The sequence below is a fragment of the Rhipicephalus sanguineus genome, chromosome 5 (assembly GCF_013339695.2).
Source record: "Rhipicephalus sanguineus isolate Rsan-2018 chromosome 5, BIME_Rsan_1.4, whole genome shotgun sequence".
In the NCBI taxonomy this organism is placed as follows: domain Eukaryota; kingdom Metazoa; phylum Arthropoda; class Arachnida; order Ixodida; family Ixodidae; genus Rhipicephalus; species Rhipicephalus sanguineus.
This window is the reverse complement of record NC_051180.1, coordinates 8,409,751-8,428,224: the sequence shown is the minus strand read 5'-3', so window position 1 is coordinate 8,428,224 and position 18,474 is coordinate 8,409,751. Positions and strand designations below refer to the sequence as shown.

Genomic DNA, 18,474 nt, shown 5'->3' with positions numbered 1-18,474 from the left:
CGTCTGTCCGTCTGTCCGTCTGTCCGTCTGTCCGTCTGTCCGTCTGTCCGTCTGTCCGTCTGTCCGTCTGTCTGTCTGTCTGTCTGTCCGTCCGTCTGTCTGTCTGTCTGTCTGTCCGTCCGTCTGTCTGTCCGTCCGTCCGTCCGTCCGTCCGTCTGTCCGTCCATCTATCCATCTATCGATCGATCGATCGAAGTCGTAGGCTGATTGATGGATGGATGGATGGATGGATCGATCCATCCATCCATCCATCCATCCGCCTACGACTTTGTGCTCTCCTGGACGTTTCGTTAATAGGATGTACACCAAAATTGGTGTGGCGTAGCATGACTGTATGACGAACATAAATGGCAGGTCATAACATGAAAATCATGACATTCATGTCATGAACGACATGATTTACATGCCACAGTATTTGTGCTCTTGCGGCCGTTTCATTAACTCGATGTATACCAAAATTGGTATGGTGTGACAAGAGTGAATGACGAACATAAGTGACAGGTCCTAACGTGCAGATCATGACACGCATGACATGTACAGCGTGATTTACATGGCACGCTCATGGTGCGCTGGCGGCCGGTTCACTAGCTTGATATACACCAAAATTGGTATTACGCGACATGACTATGTGACGAACATAAAAAACAGGAGTTCATATGAAAATCATGACACGCATGTCATGTACAGCATGACTTTTGTGCCACGCTCATGGTGCGCAGGTGGCCATTTCACTCGCTTGATATACACCAAAATTGGTACTGCGCGATGTGACTATGTGACGAATATAAATATCAGGAGTTTATATGCAAATCTTGACACGCACGTCATGTACAGCATGATTTACATGCCACGCTCATGGCGCGCTGACGGCCGTTTCGTTAGCTTGACATACACCAAAATTGGTATTGCGCGACGTGACTGTGTGACGAACTTAAATAACAGGAGTTAACATTCAAATCATGACACGCATGACATGTACAGCATGACTTGCGTGCCACGCTCATGGTGTGCTGGTGGCCGTTTCGTTAGCTTGATATACACCGAAATTGGTATTACGCGACGTGACCGTGAAGAACATCAACAACAGGTGGTAACGTGCAACTCATGACATGCATGTCATGTAGGGTACGATTTAAACGCCGCGCTCATGGTGCACTTGCGGCCATTTTGTTAACTGGATATATACCAAAATTCGTATGGCATCACAGAAGTGCATGACGAACATAAATAGCAGGTCACGCATCGTATATATATACCAGAATATACATTTCATTAGCATGGCATATACCAGATTGTACATGCATCCATGCATGACGAACTTGCGATATATAGCAAACTAGATGTCACGACATGAATGACTTCAGAAAAAGAGTGTTCCACAATCGCCGCCATGGCTGCGACTGGCGCTGACTAACACTCCAAGGTTTAAATGCACATATATACCCCATAAAGTGGACGAGGGGATGACCGCCGCCGTAGCTCAGTGGTAGAGCATCGGACGCGTTATTCGAAGGTCGCAGGTTCGGTTCCTGCCGGCGGCAGGTTATCTTTTCGTCCACTTTACTTTCTTCACATTTATATTCTAAATACTACAGATAACACCCCCTATACTTTCCTTGGCGTTATTGTCTGTTAGTTCTCGTTAATATTGTGTCTAACAAAGAAAACGAGCCCTTAAGAGTCATCTTCTTTTCATTCATAGCAAGGGTCTCGCTCTGGCAGACTTGATGCCTTCAGGTAGTATGCGAGGGATTATTGGTCAGCTGCCTGCTCGTAAAAAGATCACGTGCTACGTGACGCCAGAAAGGCAGAAAAAGAGTGTTCCACAATCGCCGCCATGGCTGCGACTGGCGCTGACTAACACTCCAAGGTTTAAATGCACATATATACCCCATAAAGTGGACGAGGGGATGACCGCCGCCGTAGCTCAGTGGTAGAGCATCGGACGCGTTATTCGAAGGTCGCAGGTTCGGTTCCTGCCGGCGGCAGGTTATCTTTTCGTCCACTTTACTTTCTTCACATTTATATTCTAAATACTACAGATAACACCCCCTATACTTTCCTTGGCGTTATTGTCTGTTAGTTCTCGTTAATATTGTGTCTAACAAAGAAAACGAGCCCTTAAGAGTCATCTTCTTTTCATTCATAGCAAGGGTCTCGCTCTGGCAGACTTGATGCCTTCAGGTAGTATGCGAGGGATTATTGGTCAGCTGCCTGCTCGTAAAAAGATCACGTGCTACGTGACGCCAGAAAGGCAGAAAAAGAGTGTTCCACAATCGCCGCCATGGCTGCGACTGGCGCTGACTAACACTCCAAGGTTTAAATGCACATATATACCCCATAAAGTGGACGAGGGGATGACCGCCGCCGTAGCTCAGTGGTAGAGCATCGGACGCGTTATTCGAAGGTCGCAGGTTCGGTTCCTGCCGGCGGCAGGTTATCTTTTCGTCCACTTTACTTTCTTCACATTTATATTCTAAATACTACAGATAACACCCCCTATACTTTCCTTGGCGTTATTGTCTGTTAGTTCTCGTTAATATTGTGTCTAACAAAGAAAACGAGCCCTTAAGAGTCATCTTCTTTTCATTCATAGCAAGGGTCTCGCTCTGGCAGACTTGATGCCTTCAGGTAGTATGCGAGGGATTATTGGTCAGCTGCCTGCTCGTAAAAAGATCACGTGCTACGTGACGCCAGAAAGGCAGAAAAAGAGTGTTCCACAATCGCCGCCATGGCTGCGACTGGCGCTGACTAACACTCCAAGGTTTAAATGCACATATATACCCCATAAAGTGGACGAGGGGATGACCGCCGCCGTAGCTCAGTGGTAGAGCATCGGACGCGTTATTCGAAGGTCGCAGGTTCGGTTCCTGCCGGCGGCAGGTTATCTTTTCGTCCACTTTACTTTCTTCACATTTATATTCTAAATACTACAGATAACACCCCCTATACTTTCCTTGGCGTTATTGTCTGTTAGTTCTCGTTAATATTGTGTCTAACAAAGAAAACGAGCCCTTAAGAGTCATCTTCTTTTCATTCATAGCAAGGGTCTCGCTCTGGCAGACTTGATGCCTTCAGGTAGTATGCGAGGGATTATTGGTCAGCTGCCTGCTCGTAAAAAGATCACGTGCTACGTGACGCCAGAAAGGCAGAAAAAGAGTGTTCCACAATCGCCGCCATGGCTGCGACTGGCGCTGACTAACACTCCAAGGTTTAAATGCACATATATACCCCATAAAGTGGACGAGGGGATGACCGCCGCCGTAGCTCAGTGGTAGAGCATCGGACGCGTTATTCGAAGGTCGCAGGTTCGGTTCCTGCCGGCGGCAGGTTATCTTTTCGTCCACTTTACTTTCTTCACATTTATATTCTAAATACTACAGATAACACCCCCTATACTTTCCTTGGCGTTATTGTCTGTTAGTTCTCGTTAATATTGTGTCTAACAAAGAAAACGAGCCCTTAAGAGTCATCTTCTTTTCATTCATAGCAAGGGTCTCGCTCTGGCAGACTTGATGCCTTCAGGTAGTATGCGAGGGATTATTGGTCAGCTGCCTGCTCGTAAAAAGATCACGTGCTACGTGACGCCAGAAAGGCAGAAAAAGAGTGTTCCACAATCGCCGCCATGGCTGCGACTGGCGCTGACTAACACTCCAAGGTTTAAATGCACATATATACCCCATAAAGTGGACGAGGGGATGACCGCCGCCGTAGCTCAGTGGTAGAGCATCGGACGCGTTATTCGAAGGTCGCAGGTTCGGTTCCTGCCGGCGGCAGGTTATCTTTTCGTCCACTTTACTTTCTTCACATTTATATTCTAAATACTACAGATAACACCCCCTATACTTTCCTTGGCGTTATTGTCTGTTAGTTCTCGTTAATATTGTGTCTAACAAAGAAAACGAGCCCTTAAGAGTCATCTTCTTTTCATTCATAGCAAGGGTCTCGCTCTGGCAGACTTGATGCCTTCAGGTAGTATGCGAGGGATTATTGGTCAGCTGCCTGCTCGTAAAAAGATCACGTGCTACGTGACGCCAGAAAGGCAGAAAAAGAGTGTTCCACAATCGCCGCCATGGCTGCGACTGGCGCTGACTAACACTCCAAGGTTTAAATGCACATATATACCCCATAAAGTGGACGAGGGGATGACCGCCGCCGTAGCTCAGTGGTAGAGCATCGGACGCGTTATTCGAAGGTCGCAGGTTCGGTTCCTGCCGGCGGCAGGTTATCTTTTCGTCCACTTTACTTTCTTCACATTTATATTCTAAATACTACAGATAACACCCCCTATACTTTCCTTGGCGTTATTGTCTGTTAGTTCTCGTTAATATTGTGTCTAACAAAGAAAACGAGCCCTTAAGAGTCATCTTCTTTTCATTCATAGCAAGGGTCTCGCTCTGGCAGACTTGATGCCTTCAGGTAGTATGCGAGGGATTATTGGTCAGCTGCCTGCTCGTAAAAAGATCACGTGCTACGTGACGCCAGAAAGGCAGAAAAAGAGTGTTCCACAATCGCCGCCATGGCTGCGACTGGCGCTGACTAACACTCCAAGGTTTAAATGCACATATATACCCCATAAAGTGGACGAGGGGATGACCGCCGCCGTAGCTCAGTGGTAGAGCATCGGACGCGTTATTCGAAGGTCGCAGGTTCGGTTCCTGCCGGCGGCAGGTTATCTTTTCGTCCACTTTACTTTCTTCACATTTATATTCTAAATACTACAGATAACACCCCCTATACTTTCCTTGGCGTTATTGTCTGTTAGTTCTCGTTAATATTGTGTCTAACAAAGAAAACGAGCCCTTAAGAGTCATCTTCTTTTCATTCATAGCAAGGGTCTCGCTCTGGCAGACTTGATGCCTTCAGGTAGTATGCGAGGGATTATTGGTCAGCTGCCTGCTCGTAAAAAGATCACGTGCTACGTGACGCCAGAAAGGCAGAAAAAGAGTGTTCCACAATCGCCGCCATGGCTGCGACTGGCGCTGACTAACACTCCAAGGTTTAAATGCACATATATACCCCATAAAGTGGACGAGGGGATGACCGCCGCCGTAGCTCAGTGGTAGAGCATCGGACGCGTTATTCGAAGGTCGCAGGTTCGGTTCCTGCCGGCGGCAGGTTATCTTTTCGTCCACTTTACTTTCTTCACATTTATATTCTAAATACTACAGATAACACCCCCTATACTTTCCTTGGCGTTATTGTCTGTTAGTTCTCGTTAATATTGTGTCTAACAAAGAAAACGAGCCCTTAAGAGTCATCTTCTTTTCATTCATAGCAAGGGTCTCGCTCTGGCAGACTTGATGCCTTCAGGTAGTATGCGAGGGATTATTGGTCAGCTGCCTGCTCGTAAAAAGATCACGTGCTACGTGACGCCAGAAAGGCAGAAAAAGAGTGTTCCACAATCGCCGCCATGGCTGCGACTGGCGCTGACTAACACTCCAAGGTTTAAATGCACATATATACCCCATAAAGTGGACGAGGGGATGACCGCCGCCGTAGCTCAGTGGTAGAGCATCGGACGCGTTATTCGAAGGTCGCAGGTTCGGTTCCTGCCGGCGGCAGGTTATCTTTTCGTCCACTTTACTTTCTTCACATTTATATTCTAAATACTACAGATAACACCCCCTATACTTTCCTTGGCGTTATTGTCTGTTAGTTCTCGTTAATATTGTGTCTAACAAAGAAAACGAGCCCTTAAGAGTCATCTTCTTTTCATTCATAGCAAGGGTCTCGCTCTGGCAGACTTGATGCCTTCAGGTAGTATGCGAGGGATTATTGGTCAGCTGCCTGCTCGTAAAAAGATCACGTGCTACGTGACGCCAGAAAGGCAGAAAAAGAGTGTTCCACAATCGCCGCCATGGCTGCGACTGGCGCTGACTAACACTCCAAGGTTTAAATGCACATATATACCCCATAAAGTGGACGAGGGGATGACCGCCGCCGTAGCTCAGTGGTAGAGCATCGGACGCGTTATTCGAAGGTCGCAGGTTCGGTTCCTGCCGGCGGCAGGTTATCTTTTCGTCCACTTTACTTTCTTCACATTTATATTCTAAATACTACAGATAACACCCCCTATACTTTCCTTGGCGTTATTGTCTGTTAGTTCTCGTTAATATTGTGTCTAACAAAGAAAACGAGCCCTTAAGAGTCATCTTCTTTTCATTCATAGCAAGGGTCTCGCTCTGGCAGACTTGATGCCTTCAGGTAGTATGCGAGGGATTATTGGTCAGCTGCCTGCTCGTAAAAAGATCACGTGCTACGTGACGCCAGAAAGGCAGAAAAAGAGTGTTCCACAATCGCCGCCATGGCTGCGACTGGCGCTGACTAACACTCCAAGGTTTAAATGCACATATATACCCCATAAAGTGGACGAGGGGATGACCGCCGCCGTAGCTCAGTGGTAGAGCATCGGACGCGTTATTCGAAGGTCGCAGGTTCGGTTCCTGCCGGCGGCAGGTTATCTTTTCGTCCACTTTACTTTCTTCACATTTATATTCTAAATACTACAGATAACACCCCCTATACTTTCCTTGGCGTTATTGTCTGTTAGTTCTCGTTAATATTGTGTCTAACAAAGAAAACGAGCCCTTAAGAGTCATCTTCTTTTCATTCATAGCAAGGGTCTCGCTCTGGCAGACTTGATGCCTTCAGGTAGTATGCGAGGGATTATTGGTCAGCTGCCTGCTCGTAAAAAGATCACGTGCTACGTGACGCCAGAAAGGCAGAAAAAGAGTGTTCCACAATCGCCGCCATGGCTGCGACTGGCGCTGACTAACACTCCAAGGTTTAAATGCACATATATACCCCATAAAGTGGACGAGGGGATGACCGCCGCCGTAGCTCAGTGGTAGAGCATCGGACGCGTTATTCGAAGGTCGCAGGTTCGGTTCCTGCCGGCGGCAGGTTATCTTTTCGTCCACTTTACTTTCTTCACATTTATATTCTAAATACTACAGATAACACCCCCTATACTTTCCTTGGCGTTATTGTCTGTTAGTTCTCGTTAATATTGTGTCTAACAAAGAAAACGAGCCCTTAAGAGTCATCTTCTTTTCATTCATAGCAAGGGTCTCGCTCTGGCAGACTTGATGCCTTCAGGTAGTATGCGAGGGATTATTGGTCAGCTGCCTGCTCGTAAAAAGATCACGTGCTACGTGACGCCAGAAAGGCAGAAAAAGAGTGTTCCACAATCGCCGCCATGGCTGCGACTGGCGCTGACTAACACTCCAAGGTTTAAATGCACATATATACCCCATAAAGTGGACGAGGGGATGACCGCCGCCGTAGCTCAGTGGTAGAGCATCGGACGCGTTATTCGAAGGTCGCAGGTTCGGTTCCTGCCGGCGGCAGGTTATCTTTTCGTCCACTTTACTTTCTTCACATTTATATTCTAAATACTACAGATAACACCCCCTATACTTTCCTTGGCGTTATTGTCTGTTAGTTCTCGTTAATATTGTGTCTAACAAAGAAAACGAGCCCTTAAGAGTCATCTTCTTTTCATTCATAGCAAGGGTCTCGCTCTGGCAGACTTGATGCCTTCAGGTAGTATGCGAGGGATTATTGGTCAGCTGCCTGCTCGTAAAAAGATCACGTGCTACGTGACGCCAGAAAGGCAGAAAAAGAGTGTTCCACAATCGCCGCCATGGCTGCGACTGGCGCTGACTAACACTCCAAGGTTTAAATGCACATATATACCCCATAAAGTGGACGAGGGGATGACCGCCGCCGTAGCTCAGTGGTAGAGCATCGGACGCGTTATTCGAAGGTCGCAGGTTCGGTTCCTGCCGGCGGCAGGTTATCTTTTCGTCCACTTTACTTTCTTCACATTTATATTCTAAATACTACAGATAACACCCCCTATACTTTCCTTGGCGTTATTGTCTGTTAGTTCTCGTTAATATTGTGTCTAACAAAGAAAACGAGCCCTTAAGAGTCATCTTCTTTTCATTCATAGCAAGGGTCTCGCTCTGGCAGACTTGATGCCTTCAGGTAGTATGCGAGGGATTATTGGTCAGCTGCCTGCTCGTAAAAAGATCACGTGCTACGTGACGCCAGAAAGGCAGAAAAAGAGTGTTCCACAATCGCCGCCATGGCTGCGACTGGCGCTGACTAACACTCCAAGGTTTAAATGCACATATATACCCCATAAAGTGGACGAGGGGATGACCGCCGCCGTAGCTCAGTGGTAGAGCATCGGACGCGTTATTCGAAGGTCGCAGGTTCGGTTCCTGCCGGCGGCAGGTTATCTTTTCGTCCACTTTACTTTCTTCACATTTATATTCTAAATACTACAGATAACACCCCCTATACTTTCCTTGGCGTTATTGTCTGTTAGTTCTCGTTAATATTGTGTCTAACAAAGAAAACGAGCCCTTAAGAGTCATCTTCTTTTCATTCATTTGCCTCAGTGACAAACAAGACTATGTATGCAACTCTTTACTGGCTGCTTCGCATTACGTTGATTCCCACATTGCGTGGGATCTGCTGTTTTTTTTTTTATTTGCTTGAAATGAATACAATGAAAAGCAAATTACTCATGCATTTTTGAGCCTTAGATTTTTTTTAAATGACAAAATGGAACTTGACTAACTGCAGAATAAATAGATCCTTAATTACATATTAATTACCATTAATTACTGAAACTTTAATGAAACATATTAGTTCTTGTTCTTGAAATATAATATCAAGTGTCTTGGAATAATGTTAAGTTTGACACATTTGCCAGTAGTCCATCATAATTGGCACCTCAAGGGGATATATGGGTTGTGTGTTACTATATGCCATTTTTACAAGGTGCTGCCCTGGTAGTCATTACTTAAAGGAGCCCTGCAACACTTCTCCAAGTAACCATCGAATGGCTTTATTAAAGGAGTTTATTGCCTCACGAATCGATCGCCGCAAAAATTTTTAGAATCTGTCAAGTACGAGTGGTGTCACAGAGATTTGTCGCACGCTGTAATTGCTTTCTCTCTTCTCTCGTTCTGACGAGTGCGTTGGAAGCTAAACAGAGAGGGATGGGAAGGGGGAAAGAAGTTACATTACACCCACATCACGACCTTGAGCACTTTCTTCTCTTATTTTTCTTCGAATGCGCGGCTTACTTTGAGTGTGATCGCAGCGTGCACGTGGGCACATGGCGGTGTTTCGCGGTGGCCGCGGTAACAATGCAGCTCACGATGCTCAAATCAGCTAATGGACGTGCAATTGGGTATATGCGCGATCATTTGGGCATCATTTGTTGAGAGAAGAGGGAGCGATTTCTTGCTGACTTTGTGAATTAGTTGTAAATTGAAGGCCACGTGGTGCGCTATAATGTTTGACTCGCGTGTTCTCAGGAGCCTCGACTACCGATCAGCAGCGTTTTCTGACCATGTTGAAAAAGTGTTGCAGGGCCCCTTTAATATCCACCTGTAAGTTAGAAACATAAACTTTTTAGTTGGAACGCCATTAACCGCCCTGACGACAGAAAGGTTAATAGAGTTAGTTAAAAGTTAGATTGAAAAAGCATATGTAGTTACCATTCATTGGCTGACACAGTGTAGAATATTCTTGTCTGCGTTGGAACTTAAGCAGACCATTGCTGTACATTTTTAGTGGAACTAAACATGTAATGCATCATGGTGGAAACACTCGTATGAGAATCAAGATCTCAGCAAAAGAAAAGGCTTCACCGAGTGCCCATGTATATGAGTACACATCTCTACGCAGTTTATTTTCTGAAGCGACACTTCAAAAAAAAAAAAAAACAATACTTAGCTTAACATATTCAACACAATTAAGAGCGATGTAATGGATATCAAGAACGGGGAAGTGTGGTTGAGGACAGCAAAAGGTCAGGTGGTGTGACGAAATTAAGAAAGGCATAGAATGGAATCAGCTTGCGCAATGCAAACATAATTAAGAGAGACCTCCGTCCAGCAGTAGACATGAAATAAGCTGACAACGATGATGACATTACAGACTTGCAGTTTTCTCTAACACAAACATTGCATTGATTTGCTGTGTAGTTTAGCTCTTTCCTTACCACGCCACTAGGCATCGTTCACCGGTGAACGATGATTTCACGCTGCTATTTTTCAACAACCGCCGTGCGCTTCGACATGAAGCGCCATCTAGACGATTGTACACACACTAGAATTGCTGTTTCTGCACGGTTCGCATTTTTACCGCGAGGCGGCGATTATTAAAGGGCGCCCGCGTTCAAAGGTTGAAGCGCACGTGAGCCGCGCGATGGTGTTGACATCCGAAACGACGCGCGCTCGGAAAAAAGCAATTTCGCTCGATGCCGGCGCTTCGACGAGCAATCTTTTAGACTTCTCGAGCAGTGATGAATCAGACAACGATGTGGTGACGTCGGATTTCAGCTCCGATGAAGAAATTTCACCAGATCAGCCGGAAACGTCAGCTGTTAGTCGCGAGCAAGTTTCGTTTTCACTTTCGCTTTTGTTTGTAGTGTTCTGGAGCCGGCTGACTTGCTCTGTATGTGTCCCACATATTATTATTATTATCTTTAGCGTGTCTACTTCACTTGGGCATGTCGTGGTGCCTCCAGCACAAAGACGCGTGGACTTCCGACCCCAGAGGGACGCGCGCATCTGGGTATCGACCTCGACATGACGCTCCGCAGTAACTCGCATCGGCTGACGAGAGCGCTGGATTTTTTCCGCCTCTTCTTCACGGCGGAGGTATGCTTTTCAAGTATGCGTGGGCCCACATACTTGAAAAGCCGAGATACAGTGAGAAAGACGGATCGTGGAAGGAGGTGACGCCAGAGGAGATGGTGAAGTTTATTGGACTCTCGATGTACATGGGGATATTAGAACTTCCGCGTCTAAATTTGTACTGGAGTACGACTAAATTGCTTTCGGGACTTCTTCCGCCAAAAATCATGGCAAGGCAGCGTTTTACCGCGCTCCTGGCCACGCTGCATGTTTCGGATCCCGAAACGAACGGCGAACGAACTGTTTTGGTGCCTGGCACACTGATCTCCTTGAGTGAACAATTTATAGCTCGAGAAGTTCTTGAGCTAAAACTTTCGTTTTTTCACTCCTACTCCACTACGCTGTTTTAAATATTTTGCATCTCTCATAATTTTTCCATAATTTTTTACTCTGAAGATATAAGTCTAATATTATGACGTTTGTTGTGAACGTACTTAATTATTTGTGTTTGTCAATTTTTGTTATATATTTATATCTGCCATTTCTTTCGTCGAATGTACCTTTCAAACTCTACATTTAGTACTTGCATTTTGGTATGTAATATTGTGCTGTAAAATTTTATTTCTTGAAAAAAAAAATCTTGGCTAGGACCAACTCAGAACTTCACTATTTCGCTATGCATCAAGTAATTTTTTTGTAACTCAAAGACAGCTTTATCGATTTTAGCCATTTCTCTAAATAATGTTGCCCTGTGATTAATAAACATTTTGTATATTTCGGAATTTCTCAAAAAAATGTTTTGTTGGAGATGTGGCTTCCTTCCTAAAAATTTTTTTGAAAAATTTTGATTTTTTTTTTGTATAGGAATTTTCTTGGCCAAATAAGTTTTTTCTATTGTTTTAAGATAAACAGCATTCAAAAGTACGTTCATTTGTCTTTATTTTGATGTATTGCATGGCACTGTAAACCTAGTAGCAACGGCACAGAAAATTCCTAGTTGCAACATACAAAAATAGGCCAATTTCCCCGTGGTAAGGAAAGAGTTAGACTGCAGGGCAAGTTCAGCAGCTTTAGTTCAGCGAAAGAGAAGTACTAAATCAGTTTAAACATATTTCTTTCAAACCAATGTTTTAGTAAGTACTTTCACTAGGAGGTTGATTACCAGAAAAGGAAATGAAAGAAAGTGCAACCTTACCCAATGGGGTGGTTTTTTTTCTAGAAGGTAGTTTTTATAGATGCCTATGATAGTCAGGCTCTGGTCATTTTCATACACGAACTCTATGTCCATGATGAAATACTTTGCTGCAGCCAAAGTCACATTTAAATGAGTAAGTAACAAGAACATGTTAATTAACTTTTGAATCATTGACTTGAGGGCAGTTGTTTAGATGGGAACGTTGTAGTCCACAACAATTTATGGCATACCCATTTTTTAGAAATCATGAAAGCTTCATTAAATTTAAGGTAGTCATCATCAACTTCCTCCTTTCTAAAGAAAAGGAAAAATAAAACTGCAGTTTTAAAGGGGTACTGACATGAAAATTTTCAATTGTCATTTTTTTGCATCAATAAAAGGCCAAGCCCTCAAGAGCCTAGAAAATGTACTACTAAGTGTGAGTGCACCCTTAAAAAGTAATTACTACAGTATGTTTTTAAAAGCTAGTTTCAGTTCCTACTGTACCCTGACGTCACAACATGCTATGAGCTTGTGCAAGACATTGGGACGTTTCGACAACCGCTCCACACTTTGGCTCCATTGGTGATGCAGAAGCGGCGATTTTGGAAGTTTTGGTACTTGATGTCATCAGAACTAGCCAGACAGCTGTGTGAGTCACAAGAATTAGTACTGTAGCCTGGCATCAAGCTAGTGTTGATGTCGGTAGGTGTGCCATGGTAAAATTGACTTAAATATCAAAGTAAAATATCAGCACTTGTGGGGCTTCACACTTGCTCAGAGCTCTCTCTGTATACAGAAGATTTGTATGGCAGCGTAAACTCACCTTCGAAAATGGTGTCATGAGATCACAACAACAGCCGATATTGGTGGCGTAGCTGCCCGCCGCCGCCGTCCATAACTGCTATCGTGCACAACTAGAAAAAAAAAATCCAGAAATGGAGTGGGACTTGAACCCAGGCCCCCTTCATGGCAGTCAAGTACGCCGCCACAGATCCATGCCTTTGCTTGAAAATCCTTCGTAAAAAGATCCTATACAGGCGTCATAACAGGCAAGGAATCGTTTTTAAGGAATGTAATATAGCATGGTAGCATAATAAAATAACAATGCAGCTTCACACAATGGGAATCGTGTAATGAGTGGGTGCTTTAAAGCTTCCAACCCATTACTAAGGGCTCAGCCATAATTCTTAGTCATCAGTCACAGCATCAACAAAGTGGACATAATGCCTCACATATGTGTAACGGGTACCTCGCTTCTCTGCACAGTGATGAATAATGGCATAGTGGTATTCCCAAGAGCATTTACAACAGGCTCTAGAAAGGCTGCTTAGCCTCACCACCACGCTGCCTTTCTAGAGCCCATCGTAGCGGCCCGCTACGTGCTAGTTCGTGCCCCGAAGAACCTAAATAAAGTTTTTCCATTCCATTCTAGAAGGGCCGCTCGTCCAGCTTTCGTTGTGACTGTGCTGCGTGTTCCGTGCAGGCCTTTTGTGAAATGATATATCTACCCCACTCAGCACTAGAATTGCCATAGTGTGTTATAGCCACTAGTAATATTGTACTAATCATTCGTAAAAAAAAACTTTAAGGGACTCTTTATTAGCTCAGCAGTGAAGGATTGTGTGGATTTTCCGTGAAACAGGGTGGGTGTGCTGACACCGTACACAGGAAAAGAGGAGCAGACAGCACAAATGCCTGCTTGTGTGATACCCTTTTTATGATGAATCCCTAGCAAGTAGCTGAACTTACTGTGGCTCTAAAGCTTGAATATGTGATACATGGCTGGTGATCTTCAATTTTATTGTGCAGAGTCAGACCCCATTGTTTATTAGTAAAAAAAGTTTCAAGGGAGCAGTTATCTTTTGCCTGCTTAACACTGAATGTGGATACATGGCTGGTGATGTAACATCATTTAGAAAGACAGAAAGTCAGTAAACTTGGTAAGTATGAAACATTTAAAAATAAAATGAGCGTCATAATCTTTTTTTTCTGAAGCACTATTTGTGCAGACAGTTTTTGTAAGTTGTAATGTGGAATCTGATTCAGTGATCTTAACGGTGTTATTTACATTTGTTCTTGCTTTTTAACATTTCATTGAAGCTGGTGCCTGCAACAGCAGCATGTCTCACAAAGCCCTGGAAATGCTTTGGGATGCGCAGATTCATTGACTGGGACATGAATGGGTCATGAAGATGTCATGACTTGCAAAATAATGGGAAATGGCAACGAAATGTTAGACCATGACTCATTCAGCACTGAATGTGGCAGCATTTCGCCTGACAATCTGCAATGCAGCTGGCTTCAGGGAACCTCTCCTTGTAAGGACAGCTTTAGGGGAAACAGCACAGGAATGTGCTTATGAATTAAATCTTTACACACAGCGTGAACAAAACACCAAGGACACTAGAGCAACGACTCAACATGAGTGCGTACCTGCGACTGAACGTTTCGTTGTCGCAAAAAAATTAGTGCAGCTTGCGCTAAGTCGCGCAAGGCCACAGCAGAGCTGGTGGGCACCTAGCTGGTCTTGGCTTGGCTAAGCTTTTGCCCTCTCACCTCTCTTTTCCACCCCTTGCTATTCTATACTATGCATGGCTATGCTTGCTCTCTTTTTTTCTTCTTTTTTTGTGTCTGTGTCTTTCTATCTTTCTGTCGATTTCTTTCTCTGGCTTTCTTTTTCTCACTTTCTTCCCTTTCTATTTCTCTTTGTATCTCTTTCTTATTTCTTGCTCTCTCTGTACTTGTTCTCCTCTCTCTCCTGCTCACCCTCACTTTCCTTTCCCACATCCTTGCTATACTATACTATAAAAGGCTATACTATGCTCTGCTGGCGTGCCTGGATAGCCTAGTGGTTACGGTGCTTGCCTTCGGATCGTGGGGAACACGGGTTTGAACCTCGCCTCACCAAGAAATCTTTTTAGCCAAGAATTTCTCTTTCTCCATCTTTCTTTCTCTTTTTTTGTATCTTTTTTCTCTCTCTCTGTACTCATTCTCTCACCCATCAGTCATTGCATCCCAAGCTGGACCAATCGGCACATGTGTTCTGGTAGCGAAGCAGAAGTAGAAGGCGATGAAGAAGACGGTGATGACAGTGCATGCCAGTTCATGATGATGATAATTTTCTATCTATGACACACGGCAAACCTTGACCATAACAGCTCTGCTGCAAAACAACATATATATAGAAAAACGCACACAAGCTTACACCAAAGCCTCTGGCCTTCCATCAACCACAGTGCAGAAAACAGGAAACATGTACATTAGATAGAGGGGATTAACAATTACACAAGTCTAGAAAGGTACAACATTTACATTAGTCACCAAGTATTTTGATAGATGGGTCAGCATGGCGTCGCTTGCATTGCACAGTAAAGCAAAACTATTTCTTAGGTACATGTTTCTCGTTTTCTGTGCTATGGTCGATGGAGGGCCAGGAGTGTTGGTGCACGCTTGTGCGAGTTCTATATTTTTGTGAGAATAAAACCTTCAGTTGTGAGGCAGCGCTTGTGTTGCAACGTTCTCCTTCTAGTGTCCTTGTTGTTTTGTTTGTGCTGTGTGTAAAGATGCAGATGAACAAACTCGCCCCATCAGGTACCGTACTTCCATGAATTAAAATTACTCTCCAATATTGAAATAAGGTACGCATTTGGGCTGGTTGGTTCATGATTAACTGTAGAAAACAGCGCTAAAAGACGGGACGAAGAAAGGACACAAACCACGGTGCTGTGGTTTGTGTCCTTTCTTCGTCCCGTCTTTTAGCGCTGTTTTCTACAGTTAATCCAATATTGAGTTTCATGTTGACAAAAAGCAAAAGTAAAAGCAGAGGTTTCTCTGTATTCTTCAATTGACAAACTCTTGTTTACTTTCTTTCATTGGCCGTGTAATGTATCCCCTATATAGATATGTTCTGCACCTAACTTATAAAGTGTGTTTATTGATCTGGAGCTTTCAGCATGTTCTCAACTGATCATGACTCTTTGCTTATTGTAACCAGCTTCCAAAGTTGTGTGTTTATGCCTAAAATAGGTCCAACTTGGCCGTCGAAATGTCTGTTCCATGTCATGTGACGCACACACATTCGCCAGCTCTGAGCATGTTGTCCTGCATGACAGCTCGAACTTGGTGGGTGTCAAACGGTGTTAAAGGCTGTGGCAGTCTACTTGTGTGACCGCTCGCGCTTGTGTTTTGTCTAGGTGCCACACCCGGTCCACTCACAGGCACAACTCAGGCGCTCGCACACGCATGAAAAACAAATCGATAACTGGATCCACTGCGCACACAGATGCAGTGCGGTAAGGACCGCTCCTCCCACCGTTTGCTGCATTTTTTTCTTATGTATATGTGTATGTGTTGGCATCGGAAAATAAGGTTGCTTTAGCACTCTAGTCAAAGCTTGCATGTTGCTGCTCAAATGGCACTAGTGGCGAATGCAGCAGTTGCTTGCTTCACATTCAGTTTATTACATGCTTGTAAGCTCTGCTCTGTCATGCCAGCTTTGGTGCACATATGGCTGTTGACCTAAAAGGCCCCTTGTGCTGCTTCTTACTAATTGTCTTGCATGTTTTATAGTCATGTCCTTGTGGGCTTAGCTTTTTATTTTGTTATCAGGAACAGCATGTGACTCAGTACCAAATATAAACATAATGGTATTAATCCTGTGACTACATGGATCTCTTGGAAGCTGCGTGAAAACAGTTGCCAACGACCTCTGAGTGTTTGTGGTGGTTATAGTGCTTGAGGCAGTAATGTTTCATTATATTGTCTGGTAATGTTTGGTTGCAGGAGTGTGCCACAGTGGGTCCTAAAGTAGAGCAATCTTTAGGAACATTGGCTAGCAGCGATACTGTCATTTATGATAAGTGCTTTTAGGTTGACAGTCTCCTTTACATATGCATAAGTAATGTAACTTGGAGAATCACTTAGCATGTATATTTTATTGAATGGGTAGCAGAGTCATATTACCAGGGAGAACTCATTAGTATTGCATTGACCTGTGGCTTCTATCTTGATGGTATTGTATTATTTTAAATATCTCCAGTGTCTAAAAACTCTTGACTGAACTCTCCGTGATTTCACACGTACTCTAATCACAATACATTCGCTTTTTTAGAACTGTTAGCTGAAGATTTCTTCTTTACATGTACTAATATTACGTTATAAGAAAGTCCAGCCCCACTCTTTTATTGTTTTCTTTAGCATTGCGCAGTCAGCATTGGGATGCTAAACAAGGAATGTGACATTCTCATTTGTTGTCCCACACTTTACGTAGAATGAAAGCGTGAATTGTTTGCAGCTATGTACATGAATTGGTGGACATGGGTCTGCATCTCTGTGAGCACTTGTGAAAAGGGGAGGTCTTTCTTGTTGGTATTATTCATGTAAAAATATATGAGCACCACAAGGGAAGAAAGAGAAGTGGGGCAATGTACCCATCTCTACTCAAAGGGAAAAGGCGAAGAAAAAAGGAAAAAGAAATAAAGGCACACTACAACATGTCACAAGTAGAAAATGATAATTACAGATGAGTCTGGTCACTTTGTGTAGAAATTAAAACACAGCTTTGTGACTAATATTGAGTGAAGGCATGATCTTTTAGACAGAAGAATCATTAGGCACACTTTGAACAAGGATTGGCTGCTGGAAGTTGCTGAGCATTCTAACAATTTCTCAACTGTTCCTTTGTAACATTGTACCTCATTCCGGTGAAAGTGACATCACAGTCTATGTTTTGTTAATTGCCTGCTAGTGGAAATAGTTATCAAATGCTGCATGTTGTACTTGGTTACCATAGTAGTGCTTGCAGTCTGTTTTGGTAGCCTATATCATGTCTTCACAGGTGTGTAGCGTAAGGGCAGATCTGTAATAATTGTCAATATAATTCTCAATTCTTGTTGTACTATGTATCTGCTTTTGCCATAGTGACATTCATGCAAATTTTGTGCTTAACTTATATCCATAATGCCAATTGCTCTTCCCTTGTGCTGTCATTCTTTAAACAACTCTAGTGCGGCTTGTTCATTGTGTTTTGTTTATTTGTTGCAAATGGAAACTAAGAAAAGAAAGATTTAAGAAAGAACAGCATTAAGAAAACTAATACTATTTGTCACTTAAAGAACTGTCAACAGCCACCACTGTGAATGCTGCCAACAGGTGATGGTAATTAAAGGTTTGCCATGTTGAAAACTTAATTTTGTTTAAATGTATAGGTTGACCTATACTAATGATTCCAGAATATAAGAGGACTATATATATATATATATATATATATATATATATATATATATATATATATATATATATATATATATATATATATATAATTTTTGTTTTCAGAAACATGTAATTGGCTTCCTTGGGGGTTAGCAATCCTACCTTCCTAAAGTTTGATAGTACATACTTAGCACACAACTACTTCTGGTGTTGATTACCACACTGTTTCAATGATGAAAAAGAGAATTGGAGGTGGGTATTATATTGAAAGCTATCTTTATGATGACCTGCAGTACTTTAGTGTGTTATGAAACTGCATGTGTGTGAAGACTTGATAAAAGGGAAACGAAATGTTTGATGCTCCCCTATGATTTGTTTGAGAGATGTAGCCTTGTAGAGGTGGCATTGTGTATAATGTGC

The 18,474-nt window shown here is 43.5% G+C and overlaps 1 protein-coding gene across 1 annotated transcript in view; it reads left to right on the top strand.

Moving 5' to 3' along the window:
- The window catches only part of LOC125758528 (rho guanine nucleotide exchange factor 11-like), a 44,888-nt gene that overhangs the window by 13,384 nt on the left and 13,030 nt on the right, over positions 1-18,474 (top strand). The window contains 1 exon segment of the mRNA XM_049415852.1: positions 16,038-16,136. Within this exon segment, the coding sequence (XP_049271809.1) occupies positions 16,038-16,136 (99 nt within the window).